The 20928-nt window shown below is 37.7% G+C and overlaps 1 protein-coding gene across 1 annotated transcript in view; it reads left to right on the top strand.

The window, feature by feature from the left end:
- ADAMTS19 (ADAM metallopeptidase with thrombospondin type 1 motif 19) overlaps window positions 1–20928 on the top strand; it is a 228382-nt gene that overhangs the window by 56015 nt on the left and 151439 nt on the right. Inside the window, 5 exon segments of the mRNA XM_054568513.1 lie at window positions 3566–3731; window positions 8684–8856; window positions 10443–10526; window positions 11207–11364; window positions 20649–20692. Coding sequence (XP_054424488.1) covers window positions 3566–3731; window positions 8684–8856; window positions 10443–10526; window positions 11207–11364; window positions 20649–20692 — 625 coding nt within the window.

The raw sequence follows: 20928 nt of genomic DNA, 5'->3' as shown, positions 1-20928 counted from the left end.
GATTTGTAGTTGGTGGCAGTATCAGAGTACCTACATGAAAATCAATGTTAATGGTTGTTTTAAAAAAGCATAAAGGCGTCTAAGTAAAGAAATAAAATCTCAGAACCAGTATGAAAAGAAATGGCTGATAACTTTTTCACATAAGTGATGGTAAATTTGCAAAATACTGAAATTCTTGCTGAATCGTGAAATCAAGCAGTAACATTCAGTGACAAAAAGAACAGATGTCGCCCTATGAAGAAACACATACGATGGCAGAAGCAAGGTAGGGAATGACTGTGAAACTTAACTGCATTTCCAAATATTATCTGCGTAAAACGCCCGATTGAGAAAATCTAAAAAGGGCAACTGGAAGAAAAACGCTTATATAGTTAGTCCTCATGTATTTTAGACAATGAATTGTGTCATATTAAGTCCTGTAATCTTTACTTTTCTCCTAAAATTGAAAGGATGATATTTGCCCTAAAGCCAGTGCCGCAGGCTGTGGGTTGCTGTACATAGGTGCCCTTGTGCAAAGAGGTTAATACGGATTTGTGTTCTTCCACGGCCTGGAGAGTCACAGTACAGATAAAACAACGTACGTTGTTGGTGGGAAAAGTAAGCCCTTTGCGGAGACACAGAAAACCTCAAGATTCTCTGCAATTCTTCTTTAATTCAAGTCATTATCTGGGAAGATACTGACGCAGCTAGAGCACGTCCTAGGCTGCAGGACGGCGTTCTGGCCGCAGGAAGAAAGCGCCTCCCCGGAACGAGGATGCCCGGCGCTTGCGCCGAGGGGGGCCCGGGCTGAGCTGGGCCTTCCACGCTGTGATCAGACAGGGAATAGATACGAAGGAGGGAGTCACCATTCATAATTACGCCAGTGTTTTTTCCCTTTGTAAATGTGGCCTTCCCCTTTTGAAAATCTCTATAGATAGCATCCTAGCACGACAGATAATTCTAAGTTATGAAGAGCTTTCCAAATTTTAACAACAAAAAACCCCCATTTATTTCTGACAATATTTCATAAGCTAATATGTGGACACAAAGGAATAAACTTTGATTGTTTGGACTCTCTGAGTTCTGCAGTCCATACTCAAATGTTTGGGTGCTTATATTATGGTTATTCTTAATAAAATAAAAATTATGGTGAGCATTTATTGATTGGTTGCCCAGTATCAGATTCTGTGATAAAAGTATTACATGTGTTTTTAAAAAATGAATCTTCCAAACAACCCCCTGAAGCTGTTGTGATAACAGCACTGTAAATTTCTCATAGTTACAGGTCTAGTAGTAGGTTATGAACTCAGTCTTAAATCCAGACTCTGTCCTTGGAGTCATTAAGTTTTACATGATAGTATGCAATTAAATTTTACAGGGCTTATTGTTAGAAGTCTAACTATACTTATAGCCTGTTGAAAGAATTATCAGGTTGCAAATTCATGATTTAATATCTGGGAAGTGAACATATTTATCTGAGATGTTCTAACTGAGCATCATAATGATTATTTTAATCATCAGCCACACTGTCAGTTATATAGGTGATCTTGAATACCAACTGAACTTAAGAATCGCACTGCTGTATAAGAACAGTAACATCCTTCTGTATTTTCACAATGTGGATCAATGACACATAATGTGACACCACTGGTCCTCAATCCGCGTGCCAATGAACTGCATCTTTTATGATTATTACTTCTGTTGGTAAATATTTGTTATTCTCTTCTTTCCCATCAAATTAGAATGCAGAGAAAAAAATTTGGACTTCATAGAATTATTTAAAATTCAAGCTAGTTTTATATTTGAGAGAATGGAAACGTGTATGGAAAATAAAAGAGCTCATCAGAACTCATTAAAATTACACCAAAAAAATGATCCAAATATATACATATTAAAAAAAATCATTGAAGTAAAATTTTTTTTTTTTTTTTTTTGCATTACCCCCAGCCCCAAATGATGTGTGCAGGTGTGTGCATAGATGTGTGAGAGAGAAGGAGGAAAAGGGAGGGAGAGAGAAAAGGGGACAGACAGGGATGGTGGAACTGTTACTCTAGTACTTGAGAATTTTAATAGTGATATAAAAAATTTATTAGTGATATAAAAATGAGTGATATAAATATTAGTGATACAAGAAATTGATGAAGATTTTTAGATTTTTAAAAACGACTTTATTTATTTATTTTTAGAAAGAGGTGAAAGGAGGGAGAAAGCAAGGGAGAGGAGCAGCAATGTGTGGTTGCCTCTCACGCGCCCCCTCCTGAGGACCTGGCCTGCAACTCAGGCATGTGCCCTGACTGGGAATCGAACTGGCAACCTTTGGTTTTCAGGCTGGCGCTCAATCCACTGAACCATACCAGCCAGGGCTGGATTTATTATTAAGTTATCTTGTCAATTCTTACAGAGTAAAATGAGGCAGCATATTGGCAATCACCGGGCCTTTTTCTATACAAAATTCAATATACTTTAATAATTAAAACAGAGCAAAAGAAAAAGCCTCTTCTCTACTTCTAAAGACAACACACATTTTGTTTAACATAGATTTATTTTTTTCTTAATATTCAGCTCAGGAGAATTTCTATGTCTGAAGAAGTAATTATATTGTTACTATGCTAGGTATGTTGTGGATTAAATTAAAATGAACTGCACATAATTTCATATAATTAATGCAAAACAGAATTATGAACTTTGATATTAGATTGGATGTGAATAATGCAGGTTCTAAGGGACTATTTCCTCAAAAATATTTGCTGAAGAGTTAATAGCATCATCAAATACGTATTTGTATATATTACAGTGGAGTAAAATAATAGAAATTGAAAAGATTAAGTCATATATTCTTCCATGTGGAATATTTTCCTAGCTGTAATGCAAATTTATATTCTCAAAAAGCAAAGAAAGAAATGACTAGGCTTAGCTTCAGTATAATAAAAGGATATCTACTTGTTATAAGTCCTTTTTATTGATCATAACCATATTTTACAGTTTCTAGCCCTCTGCCCACAATTGGTGAACTTTATAAACATGGCATTGTATGAAATGAAACTTGCTTATGTAAGTCATGCTTTGTTTTTTTCTGTAATTTATTGTTCACAGGTTTTCAAAATTTAGTAGAAGGCTTTAAGAATACTTTATGTAATAACATTAATGCTCTGTCTCCTCTGTTTGCTTTGATGGGTCACATGACTTACTTTATTAAATAATGATTGTCAAGAAGTTGGACTGTGTGGTGTGTACAATTAAAACTGTATTGGTCTTGCACATGCTGTACATGTAAGTGAACCCATGGGTCTCCCAAAGTGAGCCTTTAACATTCCAGAATTTTGACTGTGCATCTGTTGCTGGCATCCAGCCTCCCACCCACACAGGCTAAGACTCACTAAATGAAGTTTATGCTAGTGCAATAAAGTACATAAAGATGAAGTAATAAAATGGGAAGACAGTTACTTTATTATGCGGTTGCTAAAATAGCTTCACTAGAAGAATGTATGCACATATGTGAAAGAAAATAGTGTGTGAGTAGGAGAACCCAGCGAGTAATTTATTCAAATGGTGTTTCTTACATGTCTTTTTATGTTATTTATTCCAGATGGGATTTATACAGCTCAATGAGGACTTCATATTTATTGAACCACTCAACGACACAATGGCGATAACGGGTCACCCGCATCGTGTATATAGGCAAAAAAGGTCCACGGGGGAGAAAGTCACAGAGAAGTCACCCCCTCACAGCCATTACTGTGGTATCCTTTCAGGTAATGCCTTCTGAAAGATTTCACTCAATGGGCAATGGGAGATGGATGGATCCTTCGAAAATTTTATCCATCCATCATCTAACTGTCCATCCAGCTAACCATCCATCCATCCACCCATCCATTCATTTACTAGCTTTATCTTTGTTTGTTTATTTGTTTTGGTTAACAACAATTACATATATCTATTTTAAATATATCTTTTAGTTTCCCAGGAAGTACCACATTTTAATATCAAGAAATGTGAACTTGAAAGGACTTCCGAGATTAATATATGACATGCCCCACATATCTCCTGAGTTGGGAAGTTTCCCATGGGATTTGGGTCACCTCCCTGGGACAGAAATGACACTGAGAATTTCAGCTCTCCTGAAACTGATACTGTGAGCTCATGGCCTTCATTTAGTCCACCTCTACTGGAACAGCATAGCTACCTCCTTCCTTGGGCCAGAAGCATCTTTTATTCTTTCTTTCTTCTTTAATTTGACCCAAGTGAAACTCATCTTGGAGGTTCAGATTATTAGACAACTAGGAAGAAACATACACATTTATTTCTTTGAATTTTATTCTCAGTATCAGAATACCTTAAACCTGGCAGTTTCAGCGGCACATAAACATTTCCAACGACCAAATGCTCGTCTCTGTTTGTCTGCCAGTTCTTCACGTAAGTGAAGTGGTGAGCATGCTGTGCATTTCCTTACTTCTGTGGGCAGGGATGGTGGCATTTGCAAGAATGGTAGGGAAATGAGTGGTTTCTCCCACAGAAGTAGGACCTGGAAGTCTTAGCCAGTATCCAGAAAACAATGAATTTCCCTAGGACAAATGTTTAGACATCTAAGCCAGACCTCTCAGTGAATGTTCACTGATAGGAGATTAGAAACTGAGGAAATAGGAATTTATTGAAGAATTTTTGGTGCAAAGACTTTAAAATTTGACTTGCAGATTTACAGTTAGGTGCTAGTATAGTTAGTGACAAGATATTAGGTCACAAGTTGGTCATGGTTTTGAGGTCGATTTAGATATATGAGTTATGACAATATTAACATTCACAGAGGCTATAGGATGTTCATCTCATCACTCGCCTGCAGTGTTTGGATTCAGAAAGGATGACAAAATGTTTCTGCTTAGATAGATTCATCTTAAACTAATCCGTGATGTCTATTTTCTTTTGTGAAAAGTTATGATTTCAGTCTGTATGGGAGTCACCTTCAAAGGTGGCTAAGTGAATCTCTCCCTGTCACACCATTCCAGGCACACAAGCAAGTCAGCTTAAACAAGAGACATCACCCTTCTTGAGTAGTCTAAGAATTGCAGACACCAAAGAGATAACAGCTGAATTAGAGCCATAGCATTCTGAGCAAGCAAAAGAAAGGCTTTTGTATCGTAAAGTGACAATGGCACCCACAGCGTGAATCGAGTCCTGGAATGGGAGACACCCTTCTATGAATTATACTGAAAATCTGTGCTGTGCAGCTCTTGACTCAGAGCAAGTTCCAGCTGTTCTGAATGACCATGTGCACGGACAACACAAAGCAGGCTTTGTGTGTCATGGTGCACAGAGGAAAGGTTTCTAAAAAATTTTTTAATTATAATACGTTTATAAAGCATAAATACATGGTTCAGATTTGGCAAACATTTCTCATGAAGTTTTAGTTGTTTTTTGTTAGGCACAACTGTTACATATTAACTGACCTATCGGGATCGAGCACTCGCACGCAGGGAGCGCTGGCTGTCGTCAGCTGGATAGTTACCGAGCTGACCTATTCTCAGTAGCTTTTTAAGGGCCTAGAATTTAAAAAAATTTTTTTTTATACTGCTCTGCCTAATTGTGTAGCTCTACTTAGTTTAGGCTGATGTAGTCACCTATTAAACACTAGATTCAAATTTGAATAACACTGCAGTATTTGCCTTTGCACAATGGAACCATAAAGTTTACTTGTATTCAACTTAGTCCTTGTGCTATTCCCCTTCTGTGTTTTAATGCCTTAGGTGTATTATGTTTATATATATTTATTATATGAATACTTTTTCAAAAAAGGGACCTTCATACTTTTGGATGACTTTGTTACATTCTTCTATTACAAGGTAGTATAGAGGAGGGGAAGGCGCATGAGGTTGAGGCTGAGAGGCCCGGGGTTCAAGGCCCACCTCAGTCCCACTCCAGCTGCGTGCTCTTCTTCAATCCCTTAAACTTTTGCAGTTTAGCTTTATTATTTTCAATGGCCTGTCACCTCACAGGGATGTAGAGCTAAATGACATGACTCTTATTCGGAAGAGGTGGCCAGTGTATCATTTTAGACAAACTGGTAAGTGAGTCATTGTGAGGAGTTTGATAAGCACTGGGACGGACTCAGTACACAAGACCCCAAGCTTCTGCTACGGGGGCGCTGAGCCTACAGATCAAGTAAAAGGTATTCACACCGCAGGGGGCAAGGGGAGCAGAGTGGCTGGCGAAGACGGACTGCGGGGCGGGACTGCCCGTGTTCACATCCTCGTGCGACCGCCTCCCAGCTTTGTGACTTGGGGAAACTTAACTTTGTTGAAAGCTCCATTTACAATACACAAAACAGGGAGGGAGATACCGAAGCTCAGGGGTGTTGTCAGAATTAAGTGAGATCACGTGTGCCCATGACAAACGTGTGCGCATGTTGTTCAGTGCACGTTGTTGGTGGGGAAAACCTTTGGGCAGAAGGAACAGTGGCATCCCCTCGGGGAGCTGAAGCCGAACTCTAGGACATTGCGAGAAGCCTCAGCTCTGGAGAGTTGTCATCGGCTAATGGCGAGGGTGGGGGACTTACTTGTGTGCCAGGGGCAGGCCTTTATCTGGAAGGCCAAATGTGGTTTGGGAGACTCTAGGCAAGTGACATCATCAGTGTATATTCCATGACATTTTAGTATAAACGACGAGTATTCTAGGACTCAGACCCCTACTGGTACTGGGTCCATGCGCCAGCCATGCCTGTTGTGCAGCTTTTTGTCGGTATGTGGAGGATACTACGGAGATCGTATGTTGAGCACTGGTAAACATACATTTTAAAATTTCTTCTCTGACCGGAAGTGTGCAAAATCACTTATGTTGCTTTCGTACGTGCGTGTGGGTGGGAAAAGGTGTCAGGATTTAGGAGAGGAAGAATGAGCTGAGCATGGTTGATGTAGACAATGAACTCTTCAAAGAAAGCAACTTAATCAAAAGGTGGTTTCAATATGCATGGCTTTCACATGGGTAACTGGGATGATGGCATCTACCGCGAAGTGGAGTCTTAAAAACGGACACTGTTCCAAGTAGCCTATTTAAACACAGCTCACAACTACAGCTGCTGCACGCTGACAATTGGACCCGATAGCTGTGTGTCGCTAGCTGGGGTAATACAGGAAACAGACTCTCCTGTCTCTGTTCCATGGTCTGTTTAACACTCTTGCTACAGTTCCAAAGCCCCTCATTTCGTAACTATCTCTGTGATTTCATTTTTACTCTCTTTTGATTTTTCTTATATCTCCGTCTCCTCTGTGGGCATGTGTTTTTCCACATGTATGGAGGCATTTCCGGGGACCTCCTCCTGTTCTTCCTCATTTCACATGCTTTTCTGGGGTGACGGAATCCAAACCCCACCTACTCTTTCACAATTGGCTTCTTGTGCTCAGCCTTATCTTTAGGAGGCTCATCTATATTTTTGCACGTTGCAGTAGTTGGTTTTTTCTTTTTATTGCTGTACAGTGTTTCATTGTATGAGTAGGCCAAAATTTCTTTATCCATTATACTGTTGATGGTTATTTGAACTATTAAGAATAGTGCTGCTCTGAACAATTTGTACATGTGATTTGCATGCATTTCTGGTGAGTATATATTTTAGATCTTTGATCATTGAGTATGTGAATGTCTGCCTTTAATGGATACTGCCAATCAGTTTTTCAAAGAGTGTATCCCAATTTCAACTCCCAGTGTGTATGTGTATGCAACTACCAGTTCTTGTCCTCACATTCTGTTTACACTGAATATAATCACCTCTTTATTTTAGCCATTCTAGGGATTTTAATTAATTTAATTTATTGTGAGTTTAATTTGTATTTCCACGAAGATTAATGCAATCGAGCGTCTTCTCATATGCTTCTCATTAGCCATTTGGATATAGTTTTTGAGAAAATCACTGTTCAAGTCCTTTGCCAATTTTCCAATTGGTTTATCTGTCATTGATTTAGAGTAGCTTTTATTTCTTTATTATGGAAAAACATTGTAAATATCTCCTCCCATTTGGTGGCATGTTTTTCATTATGATAGTGGCATGTTTTAATAAGCAGAAATGTTATATTTTTATGTACTTAAATTTATAAATATGTTTATTTGTGGTTACTGCTTTTATTTGGCTCAGTTTGAGGAATCTTTATTACCCTAAGGTTATAACTTCTATATGATCCTGATGGAAGGCAGAACCAGATCCTTTGTAATCCATGCATAATGTTTTTGTAATTAGGGGCACCTGCCTAAAATTAGGATATATAGTGAAGTCACTTCAGGCATTTCTTGCAAGTAGACCTTTATTTGGTTACTGGTTTCAAAAAGAAAATCATGGCATTTTTAAATTTGTTGAGTTAGTATTTTATTCGTAGAGATTTTTACTAATGTGACCTCGTATAAGCCATCAACAACCCTAGAAAGTACGTGTCAGTATTATTCATTCCACAGGTGAGGAAACGAAGGCTGCCATAGTAATGTTCGTTTCCCAGGCGGCCGAGCTAGTAAGTGGTAGCGGCCCTTCCTGTCTGACTCCAAGTCGGGCTCCAGCGCCAGGCGCCCTGTGAGGTTCTGCCTGTGAAGGGAACTCACTTGGTTTTGTTCACCATTGTGTCATCATTGCATGTTGGTAACACTAAATGTTTTATAAGTTATGGAATAAACAGAAATTTTTATTACTCTGCCGAGATGGAGGCATATTTGAAAATTCATTTCTCTGTTGCAGATAAAGGAAGACCTAGATCTAAAAAAATAACAGAGAGTGGAAGAGGGAAACGATATTCATACAAATTACCTCAAGAATACAACATAGAGACTGTAGTGGTTGCAGACCCAGCAATGGTTTCCCATCATGGAGCCGACGCCGCCCGGAGGTTCATTCTGACCATCTTAAATATGGTAGGCAAACTTTAAAGTCCGCTTGGAATTTTTTCAAGAAAACTCTAAGGAAGAAATGTGTGAGTATAATGAAGTTCTTTAAAAATTAACTCATTATTATTCCTTTCTTTTGCTGACATCAGTAACAAAATCTCTAGGTTTACCAAATTGATCTCAAAGGTATCAAAGTAGTAATTCACGTCATCTAGTAAAATAAAGATAAAAACTTTGCCTTTCACTTTGATGTGGCAAAACTCCCTATTATTTTCCCTCTTTTTTCACTCTTTTCTTTTTATTCTCACTTATAAAAGGCCATTTGTTGACATTTATAGAAATGATATATTTGTTTATATGCATGGCCCCCCACAGTACTCTGGATTTTGAGGTGGAACAAAAACAGAGCTTGGTAATCCACTGAGCTCTTATACAGGTATATAACATTGGATGTTAGATACAAAACTAGTGGATGAATAAGACCTGCTAGCTAATAGCTAAATTTTTAACCGGCTGAGTCACGTGCAGCTAACTTCAGTTGACCGTTTCCAGACTGCAGAAGTCTAGTTTACACCTCACCTCTCACAGGTTCTCACTACCCAGTGAATCCTTTGACTTAATTGCGTTATCATTTTTGGCAAACCTCCTGGAAGGCAGAATCAGAAGGCTGTGGTGAGAATACACATAAATAAAAGCCAAAGGCAAATGTCCATTTGCAATTCCAGCTACCACAGTAGGCAGGGCCAGTGCCATTGATTAAAGGATAAATATGTTCTGTTTTTGTAAAATGCCCGTTTTTCCTCTTTTTGTTATTATTTGGCTTGCTTTCCCACATTTGAGTCATTTCCGTATATGGTCAGCTCCCTCCCCGGCCTCCGCCAGCGGTCCGTGTAGGACCGGTGACCGCAGCCTGGCCAGGTCAGTCCTTTGCAATTAGAGCTGTCTCCGAGGCCGTGGGCTTGGTGGGTCAGTATCTCCTATGACAAATTAAATAAATGCTAACATTTACGAAAACTCAAGGGACCACATAAAAAAAGTTCACCTTGCTTTCCAGCATGGCAACACACTCCACACTTTGAGAAAACGCAGCGATGACGTGAAACCGTTGAGCCTCAGCAGCCCACGGGCTTGTGTTCGCGGAGCATCGAAGGGAGGAGCCTTGGGAACCTTGTTTCTGTTCGGCAGCTGGTTTGGGAGGGAGGCAGACTCCGAGGAATGCCTTGGGAGGCGGCGCATAGCAGGCCGAGTTTTCACGGCTGTTCCTCAGAAGGAAGGAGGACGCTGGCATTTTGTGAATTAAGAACCAAGAAAGGTTCTAGGGTTTACTAAGATTCTTCTCCTGTGTATCGTGAAACGCCCAGCCTTGTCTCTGCACCCCGTTGAGACGCCCAAACTATTAAGGCTGCAGTGAGCACCTCTGAATACTGGGTCTAAATTTTTCGGTATCTAAAATGAATTAGCTCAGTTATTGCATATTAAGCTGATATCTTAAACAATTTAAAAATATATAAGACTTCTCAGCTAAATAAAGACTTATCCCATGTCTGGGCTTTAAGAAAAATTAAAATGCTTTTTAGTTTTATTTTAGGATTTTTATTTTTATTTGTTTCCAGGTTTTTAACCTTTTCCAACACAAGAGCCTTGGCGTGCAGGTCAGCCTTCGTGTGATTAAGCTTGTTCTGCTCCATGAAACTCCGGTAAGAAAGCCCTGAGTTTTTGGTCCTCAGTTAAGTGGGTGAGAAATGGTGTTCAGGTCCTTTTAAGTAAAGGGAATGTCAGGGATGTGCTTTTTGTTGACTTAAAATCCAGAAATATCTACTGAATGACTTCGGGTATGCATAAACTGGTCCTGAGTTTTGGTGAATACCTCAATTTTATTTCAAAAATGGAATGTTCTTGGTTTCCAAGGATCCTGACCACAAACCTTAACTTTCTAAAAGTAATTTTAAAAAGTCACATTTAATGACAGTTTCATTTTCTTCTCTAAGCATGTGCTTATAAGGCCTTATCTGTAATTCATTTTAAATGAAGAGTATTCTGTAACATTTTAAGCATGCTGCTTAACTGGCACTTCGTAAAACCTTTGTTTTTAAATTACAGAAATAACGAGTTACTTAAGTCCAGAAGTCCCACATCCTCAACATTCCAGTGAACCTCTCTCCTTTTACCGAATAACATTAAACACATTCTGTAATTATTGTACCGCACCAAGTTTTAAGATTTTTAGCTCCGGCGACTCCGATCCTGAATGTCTCCCCCATTCTAATTGTTGTTCTAGTCAGCAGTTCGCTTTAGTCATGGAAGACGTCCCCTCAGTTTCTAGCGTTTTGTGTATCTGAGCATAATTTGCCTGGAAGTGAAATCTCCTCTTTTGCAGGCAGATCTCTATATTGGGCACCATGGGGAGAAAATGTTGGAGAGTTTTTGTAAGTGGCAACATGAAGAATTTGGCAAAAAGAATGACATACATTTAGAGATGTCAACCAGCTGGGGAGAGGACATGGCGTCCGTGGATGCAGCCATACTTATAACAAGGTAAACGTCCCCACGCGAGTTAAGTGACATTCCTCGTTCGATGGCCATGCTGTTGATGCTGTTCATCCCTGCGCAAAATGCTTGGATTCTAGATTTCGTTCCAGAAAACTTTTGGTGTAATGATGTCCATCATTTCCCTCAGTTCACAGTAACTGCTTTTTGAACTGCCATGTATCGGACAGCATATTGACAAAACGTTTTTAAGGTGAAGATATTGTATTGATGATGATCAGTGAAAACTGTGGTGAATTATGCTGGAACGTCAAAATTATGAACCCGCACTTTGTGTTTTTCAGTCATCACCCTGTAAAGTAATCCACTATATTAAATTCAGAAATTGTCAAATTTTCTGTTTCAATCTGAGAAAAAAGTTTCAATTAAGTTTTGAGCTAATTAATTTTGAGTTGCATTGCGAATGTCTGTAGTGCTCTCAAGTGTTTGCGATACAGCATTGCATATACATTTAACAGCATGAAATAATGAGCAACAATATACCATGAGTATTCTATATTAATAATTATTGATAAATGGATCTTGCTTAGAGTTAGTAAAAATGAATGATAATTAATTTTTCAGTAGCAACTTAATTGTCGTATCAATAGTGTTGGCATTTCACGTCACATAATGCACAGCAACATTTAAACGTGATGTTTTGTAATGATTCCAATGCGTGATAGCTTCTGTTGCTGAATTACATAAAAGCTATTCTAGTTATAAATAATTCATAAAGATGAAAAAATCTCTATGCAAAACACAACTGGACTTCCCCAATTAGGTGTGCCTGATACTGAACCACTGCAATTAATAAGCATACAACTGGAAAATATTTATCTGGCAACTGCTTTCAATCATCAGAGAACGAGCAATGCAAGACTGCAACTCTGGAAGAAGGAAAATGTATTAAGTCAGCCCCACAGCCAATGCAGCTTTTTGCCTGGGGACAATTTTTTGACTGCAAGCTGAAATCTAGATAGAGCACAGTGGTCCCGCTGAGGACGCCAGAGATGAGGGTCCTGTGCAGGGAAAAGTGCGCAGAAGTCCATGTGCAGATCACCTGTGCGCCCTTTGAAAGGCTGGTCTGGGTGTACCGCATGCAGATGTGAACTGCCCACAGTTTATCAGAATGCTTCTGCTATGGAGTTCAGTCTCTAGAAAGACACTAGGAGTTCAGCAGACTCAGGCTACGAGAGTGGAGCCATCTTGTTAATACCTTATTTATTATGCTTGGCATTTAGCTGAGAAAACAGGAAGGCTGTGCTTTCATAGTAGGGACCACAATCCAGAGAACTGCCTGTCCTTGACCTGCCCTAACAAAACCTGAAGCCACACCCCAGTAAGGTCTTTAAAGGGAGATAGTTTGGAGTTTGAGTGCTACCGTTTTACAAAGGCTTGGGAACCACACGTTTCTCCCTACCAAATAGTAAGCTCAAACCAACCTAAGTTCAGAGTGGTCAGCCAGTAATGGAACCGCCTCCTATGATAAAAGTTAGTACTCTTCAGAGGAAGATAACAGAATCTTGAGTCTCAATAATGTACCATCCACAATGTCTAAAACAGAATAAAAATTAGCCAAGCAAAGAGACAAAAATGTGACCCATGGTCAAGGAAAAGTAGTCAATAGAAACATTTATTATAGATATTTGAGAAATACAAGAATAAAGATGGAACATTAGCCTATAATTCCATTATCTAGGAATAATCATAGGTAACATTTAAAAAATATATTCCTTCAGTTTTGTTTCCCATGTGTTTGTGTTACTAAATACATATATTTTTAATATTGGGCTCATATTCTACATGACGCTGATATTGTGACATTAATTTCATTTCTTATCCCCAATGCCATTTTTTCCTTCAAAACTCTGAAAAGAGAATCTCCTGCATCCAATATCTTTTTCTGTGATAAAGCTTTAAAAGCCACACTTGGTAAAATTAAATTTATTGGGGTGACATTGTTTCATAAGATTATATAGGTTTCAAGTGCCCATTTCTATGATTCATCATCTGTATGTTGCATTGTGTGCCCACCACTGAAAGTCACATCTTCTTCCATTACCATGTATTTGACGCCTTTATCCTTTACTATTCATTCACGCCCTTACCCTCTGGTATTTTTACATACTGTTGTCTGTGTGTATGAGTTTTTGTTTGTATTTCTTATTCATTTGTTGCTTTCAGTTTTTTATGTCACGTATGAGTGAAATCATATATATAGCTCTCATCTTTTTCGGTCTGACTTATCTTGCTTTTTATGAGATTCTCAAAAATGATGACATGAAAGCCACACTTTTAACTGACCACTCTTGATCATTGTCTCCCTTATCGCTAGTCTGCACGAGTATGGCGACACAGGTATTCTCTTAAAAAAAAAAAGAGTTGTGTGAAGACAATATAAGGAATAATAAAATTAACAGCTGCCTGTTTACCCTTCTATGTAGAAGAAAGAATGTTATCCATAGAGCTTAAGTTCTCATTTTATATACCATTTTATATAATATGTATTTTCCCTTAAAAATCTAGTCCAGATATTTTGTTATTTTTATCTCTATTTTTAAAAAGATTTTATTTATTTATTTTTAGAGAGAAGGAAAGGGAGGGGGAAAGAGAGGGAGAGAGACATCGATGTGAGAGAGAAACATCCAGTTGCCTCTCATATGCGCCTGACCAGGGACTGAACCCAGACATGTACCCTGCCTGGGAATTGAACCCCCAACCTTTTGGTTTGTGGGACAATGCACAATCAACTGAGCCACACTGATCAGGGCAGCATTTCCTTGTTTTTAAATAGTTCTTCAGGAAACACGGTAGCATAATTCTCAAGTAAGGCATGAACATATGCTCAGGGTACAAGGTGCTCAAAGGTAACCAATATTGAGTTGGTATGTATTCTAAAGAACATTGTTTCATGTTATACACAGTTTTCTCTGTTTTTTTTTAACTTTATGCTATGTTTTATAAGCCCTTTCATGCCACAAATTGTGAAAGGCAGAATAATGTCCATGTCCTAATTCCCAGAAACTGTGACTATGTTCCCTTATGTGGCAGAAGGGACTTTGCAGATGTGGTTAAGGATGTCACGATGGGGAGATGATGCCAAATTATCTAGATGGAACCAATGTAATCACAAAAATCTTAAAAGATGGAAAAGGGAACAGAAGTCAGAGTCAGAGAGACGGGAAGATGCTAAGCAGCTCGCTTTCAAGATGGCGGCAGGGCCGCCAGCCAACGGATGCAGGCAGCCTCTCGAGGCTGCAGAAGGCGAGCCAGTCGGTTCCACCTGAGAGCCCTGGGGGCAATGCAGCCCTGAGGACACCTCCATTTAAGCCAGTAGGACCTATGTTTGGTTTCAGACCTCGAGACCTGTAAGATAATACATTCCTGTTGTTTTAAATTACTAAGTTTGTGGTAATTTGTTATAGCAACGATGAGAACCTGATATAACCATATTGGTCTACATCATTTGGAGCAGACATTTTATTGCATATAAGTATCCTAATTTATATAATTATTCTATACCTGTATATCTTTCTGGTTTTTTACATTTAGAGAAAAACATATAAATGTTGTGCTAGTATTTATTTGGGGTGATTAAATAGTATCAGATATTGTTTTTAGAAATATAATCTTCTTCCTTATTGTCAAATACTCATAAAATGTAATTGAACTTCATGTTTAGGCATAGGCTGGGATGATATATTAAACGAATGGACCAAAAGTAATAATATCTCGGATTTATGAGACTATTCGAAATAACAGTCTTCAGGAAAACATACAACAGTCTGTATTTCCTAATCTCAATCTGCTGGATCGGGTCAATTGATAAAATAACTACTCGTCCTCAGATTTTCAAAACTTGAACTACTGCCACATGACTAATGTTGTACTCTCTATGCCCAAGTTGTACTTTTCAGAGATAAGGCACTATTATTTTACTTCTAGGTTATCTTTTAGTCATGGATAGAAAACCCAAGCTTCTTTGTCTAAACAGGATTACTTGTGTTCAAAACTTAATGGAAAAGCCTTTTTGGTAGGTAAACTTTGTTTGGTAGGTAAAGTCTTGCTAAGCCACTTCACATCTCATGGGAAAGGATTTGTCCACCTCCTCAGTTCGGCTGCAGAAGCGGTGACCTCAGTGTCCCACACCCTGGTGACTAGGACTTAGAATAGGACTTAATAGACTGCTTCTGTTTTCTTTAAAGTAATTAGAATAAAAATTTGTGCTTGAAAACAGAAAAAAAATCTCCCAAAGGCTATACACATGTTAAATATTAATAGATACTGACAAATAATTCTGCCTTTCTTCGCCTGCGGAGATAAGGTTCCTGTGGTGGATCTCGGGTTCTCCCTGTTGCCGTGTTCAGCACCGGAACAGTGAAAATCTGCCCACAAGGGGAAGGTTTTACTGTTAAGTGACCTAGCACCATTTGTTCAGGAAAGTCTAAATAAACAGTTGGACTAATTAGAGAGGAATCCCTTTTTAGTTAGTCTAAGATAAAGGTAAGCAGATATATAGCTTTGGAAGAAACTTGTGGGACATTTAAAAAAAAAATTTAATCTCCTTGGATTTCACATTTTTACCCATATTTGACAAACTAAACTCATAACCAGCCTAGTTTCTAGTGAATGCTCATCTTAGATAGTTATTAAATTTTAGCTCAGCTATTAATTTTGGTTTCAATTAAAATGAATAATGTTTGTATAAATCCAGACCTATCCACAGTAATATATTTGTTAAGTTGTTCTGTGGCTACAATGAAGTAAATAGTTTCAAGCTGACTTAGTGCTTGTGGGCTCATAGTAACAAAAACACAAAACATATTATCCCAGCTGTCAGCTCTATGATTTCTTAGTGTAATTTTCACATTTCTCTTTGAAATCAGGGAGAAGGCCTAAGTCTATGTCTCTTGAAAACACTCTTTAATTTAAAACTTCATTTTATTAATGATAGTTTTGCTTTTCGTATTTACTGAAATGCTTTTGGTTTATGTACAGTACTTCTGAAAGTTAGTTTTAAACTAATGACATTGGCAAGTAAGATAGAAAATTTAATAAAAAGTAGAAATGGCAGAAATATATTAATTTAGTACAAATCACAGAATAATATTTGAATGAGTCATTTATAGGTATAACCCAGGGCTCTATAAAACTCTACAATGAGACTTATTCTCAGATGCATCTTCATTCTTGGAAATTAAAGGCTACATTTCATTTTTTTCAATATAAATCAGAACTTAAGCAGAATTTATTGGCCTTCCCAGTTGCCAAAGTCTAACAGTATCATTTCCATAAACTCACATAATGAAACTGCGTGATGCAGACTTGAGGCGCACTGGGCCACCGCGAGCCAAAAATGTGAGAATTTGAATTCACATGATCACAAGTCTAGGCAAACAAATCCCCCAGCCCCCCAATAAATCTTTGAGTATTATGAAAATTAAGAATATATTATTGTGGTCCTCTGGAAAGAAATTGAAGATTAAGAATTATAGTCTGATCTGAAGATCTGAAATGGTGCTGACAATTTATTCATCAGTTGTTCTGAGAGGTATTTCCAATGCTCCAGTGCTTTGAATAAAAGGCCTTGTGGTTTTTGAAATAATGTGCTTTATTCATTTGTTTGCTAAGTGAACAGAAATTGGCTGTGTGAAGAACTCTAAGTGCCCTTGACAATAAGCAGTGCATTTGTCCTAGTTTTATCATGTTGTTTAGTTACAGATGAAGTCCCTTGTTTCACATTATGTAAATCAAATAGTCATGTTGCAGCCTCATGCATTATGATGTGATGTTCTGCACGTTTAGAAAAAGCCCATAAAATCCCTTTCCCCCTACATCTGAATATACTTTGCACTCAGTGATTCTTGGCCCTAAGGTGAAGATTTGATTTTAGGTTTCTTTAATTTTCTGCATTCCCATATTATTCAGTATCATTTGTTTTGGGTGTTTCTCCTTTTACTGGCAAAGGCAGTTGCAAAATAGAACTATCCATTATTTCATACAATTCCCCAGGCTTCTTCCTCGCTGATCGGGGGCCCTTATCACAGAGGTGATTGTGTTCATCCTCTTCTTTGCTTTCAGAGAAGTTATTTTATTGGCCTTTGTGGTCTTCCCCTTATTCAGTGCTTGGCATATAGAGGCACGTAATGAATCCCACCATATCCAATTGCATAGGCAGGTTGTGTGCTACACAGCAGTAGAGGGAGCCATTTATTGCACATTGTTATGTATGTAAATATACCCCTCGAAATAAGCAGTATACAACCTGTATGCTAGGCATGGTGTCCCCATGGGAGATTTGATGTCAATATCTTCTAATGCAGAGAAAGTCCAACTACTACTTGGTTATTTACTGATAAAAAAGAAGTCAGCAAACCTTTTCCATTTTTCTTCATCTGAAGTTCTATTCAGACTCCGAATATGGTGCACCACTGGGGGATATATTTTCCTGTATCATTTTGTGTTGGTTTTGAACCACAGAGACCAACTTTGCCCAAACGGAGCACCAGAAGAAGTGTCGTCTTCAGTTTAAAAAAATAATTTATACTCTTGCTCAAGGACAAGCTTACTGATTTTAGAGAGAAGGGGAGGGAGAGAGGGAGAGAAATATTGATGTGTGAGAGAAACATCGATTGATTGCCTCTTACATGTGCCCGACCAGGATGGAATCTGCATCCTAGGCACGTACCCTGACCAGGAATTGAACCACAACCCTTCTGTCTACAGGTCTGCATTCCAACCAACTGAACCAATCTAGCCAGGGCAGATTTTTTTTTTTTTTTTGATAGCTGGAAAAATTCTGTGTAGTATTTAAAATCAAAGACAGCATTGAAGAACTAGGCATCAAGAAAGACAGTGAGTCCCTGGCTGGGAGGCTTGGTTGGCTGGAGTATTGGCCCGTATGCCAAAAGGTTGCAGGCTCCGTCCTGGTCAGGGCACACGCCTACGTTGCCGGTTTCATCCCTGGTTAGGGTGTGTATGGGAGGAAACTGATCAAAGTTTCTTTCTTACATCAATGTTTATTTTTCTCTCTGTCTGTCTCTGCCTCTCTAAAATCATATAAATATATACTTGGGTGGGGATTTAAAAAAAAAGAAAGACAGTGAAGGTGGAGGGGGTTAGAAAAAAAGGTAACAAGTTAAGGACTCTCTAGAAATTTCAGCCACTTGGTTCGGAAGATCCAGGGCCATCTCTTACTATATCATCCACTTTAGATCCTCTGAAAAAAATATTATTAATTGCAGTCAATGTGAATGTTTTATTTAGGCACTTATACACTCTTTTAAAGAGTTTGGTAAAACTAGATCCATGATATAAAATATAATAATACAATAGGGCTATATGGCTAGTTTCTATGTATATTAAGATCCAAAGTTAACAGCACACATATATGTTTTACTGTTCTTAATTACTATATGTTTGGTCACAGATTGGTTCACTTCCTTTAAATATGTGATAATCTGGCTGAGTAGATGATCAGAAAGTGTTCCCATTTGTAGGCATACAGGAATTACAGAAAAAAAATGTAATAAAACACTTTTATATGCAAAAATAAGCCAAAAACAGAGTGCTCTGGCCAAAAAAAGTAGTATGCTTCTGAGGTAATGTGATAGCTGCCCTGGCAAAGGTTTATTGGACTCAGAAATGTGGGTTCTTAGGTTTAGCTCCCACATGAAGAAAAGCCTCTCAGGTTTTACAAAATGGGGAAGTAGAACTTGAAGTGTTGACATACAGCCAGAACCTATAGCTACCCACACCTTGAATGAAAGTGTGATCTGGTAAGAGCTCTGCACACAAGCACAAGTTGTCAACAGGAAGCATTTTGTCTCAACCATGGCCCCAGGTTAGGAAAAAACAGCACCTCATGTAACACTCTCCCCAATGAAGCACTTAGTGAAAGCCTTTGTTAGGTGGCTCTGAAGTGGCCCTCTGTCACCGTGGACTACACCAGGCACCAGAAATGAGTTTAACTAAATGAGTTCACAATGGAATTCTCAACATGGCAATATCTTCCATTGTAAAAGCCAAAAATCACAGTAAAGAGTAACTTTTTTTAAAAAAAAGGTGACAGGGATTGTAAAAGCATGTTCTCTTGATGAAAAACACACAAAAAATTCAAAATGTTAGAATAAGGTGGTTAACAAAAAAGAACAGTTGATTTGAGAGGAAAATCAAACCATTATTATTACTTAAAGTTTTAATTTCTGAGTTGAAAATCAGAATAGATACAGTTGAAGGGAGCACTAGTGGATTGGATGATAGATATGAGGGAATTCTCCCTGAAGGCTGCATAGAGTTGTTAGGAGATGGAAATACAAAACAGTGTGAGTTACAGACATTAAAATGAGAACACACATGCCCTTCAAGGAGTTCCAGCAGAGAGAATGTGAGAGGAATTAGCTAAATAGAAAATAGTAAGGATTTTCATGTGTTCATGGATCTTTTAACTGAAAAATATACCAAGTACCAAAGAAGATAAATAAAAACAAAATCAGCATCTAGACACATCTGGATGGGACTACAGAACTATGAATACAAAAAGAAATCTTGAAATTAACTAGAAACCATGATGTATGCCAATTATAACTCAATAAAAATGTTAACCAGAAAGCAAGTGCATGAAAGAGCAAGGTGATTGCAGATTTTTAATCTATATTTATGAATGCTAGAAGTTTGCTTTTAGATAGTGTGTCTCAAAAATTCATAATTTGCTATGGAATGCTCTCCAAGATACAGTTGTCAAATAAAAAACAAATTATAGAATGTCATTCATGGTTAGACCCCAGCTATGTGAAAATATTCAATTCTTCATGCCTTATTAGAATGACTATCTGTCTTTTAAAAATTTGCCAATCTTATGATATAAAATGTTACATTGTTTTAAGTTGCATTTCTAACATTTAAATATTTAATCTAGAAATTATTTTTGAGTCATGTGAAGTAGGGATTTTAGAATATTTTTTCAAACAAGAAGCCATGTCCCAATACCAGATACTATTTCTTTTGTAATTAAATAAATGAATTCCTGTAAAATTCAAAACAAGATGGAATTTTACTTTTGAAGTATTATCTATGAAATAGGAGAACATGTTCAGGATTATATCAGGTAAAAAGGTACCATGAAAATTTAATTTTCACATTTTCTTAGAACTAAAAATTATTTAATCTCATTTCAGTTCTATTAAATTCCTATAGAGATTGTGGTTCATTATTCGTACAACTATTAATTATTCATACAACTATTGTTTGTGGAAAAGTTTTTTACTTCAATTTTATATTTTTCTTTCTAGAAAGGATTTCTGTGTACACAAAGATGAACCATGTGACACTGTTGGTAAGTACCTATACAAATTTCCACACTTTGGAGCAGTTCTGGGGACCTTGAACACAACTATAGGAGATTATTGGAGAGTACTGCTTTTAATGGAATATTTTAAGAATGTCAGAGTTGTATATTTCCAATTTATGTGTTTAATCATTTGTCAACACTTCAGTTATTAATGACACAGCCTAAAGATATGTGTATACTATATATTTGGAAAAATTTTAAATGATGCTTTTAGAATATAA

Source organism: Pteronotus mesoamericanus, unplaced genomic scaffold (genome assembly GCF_021234165.1).
Source record: "Pteronotus mesoamericanus isolate MK-2021 breed Mesoamerican mustached bat unplaced genomic scaffold, CSHL_Meso_final contig_2, whole genome shotgun sequence".
Taxonomy (NCBI): Eukaryota; Metazoa; Chordata; class Mammalia; order Chiroptera; family Mormoopidae; genus Pteronotus; species Pteronotus mesoamericanus.
The sequence above is the reverse complement of the archived record's forward strand: the minus strand, read 5'-3'. Positions and strand labels throughout refer to the sequence as shown.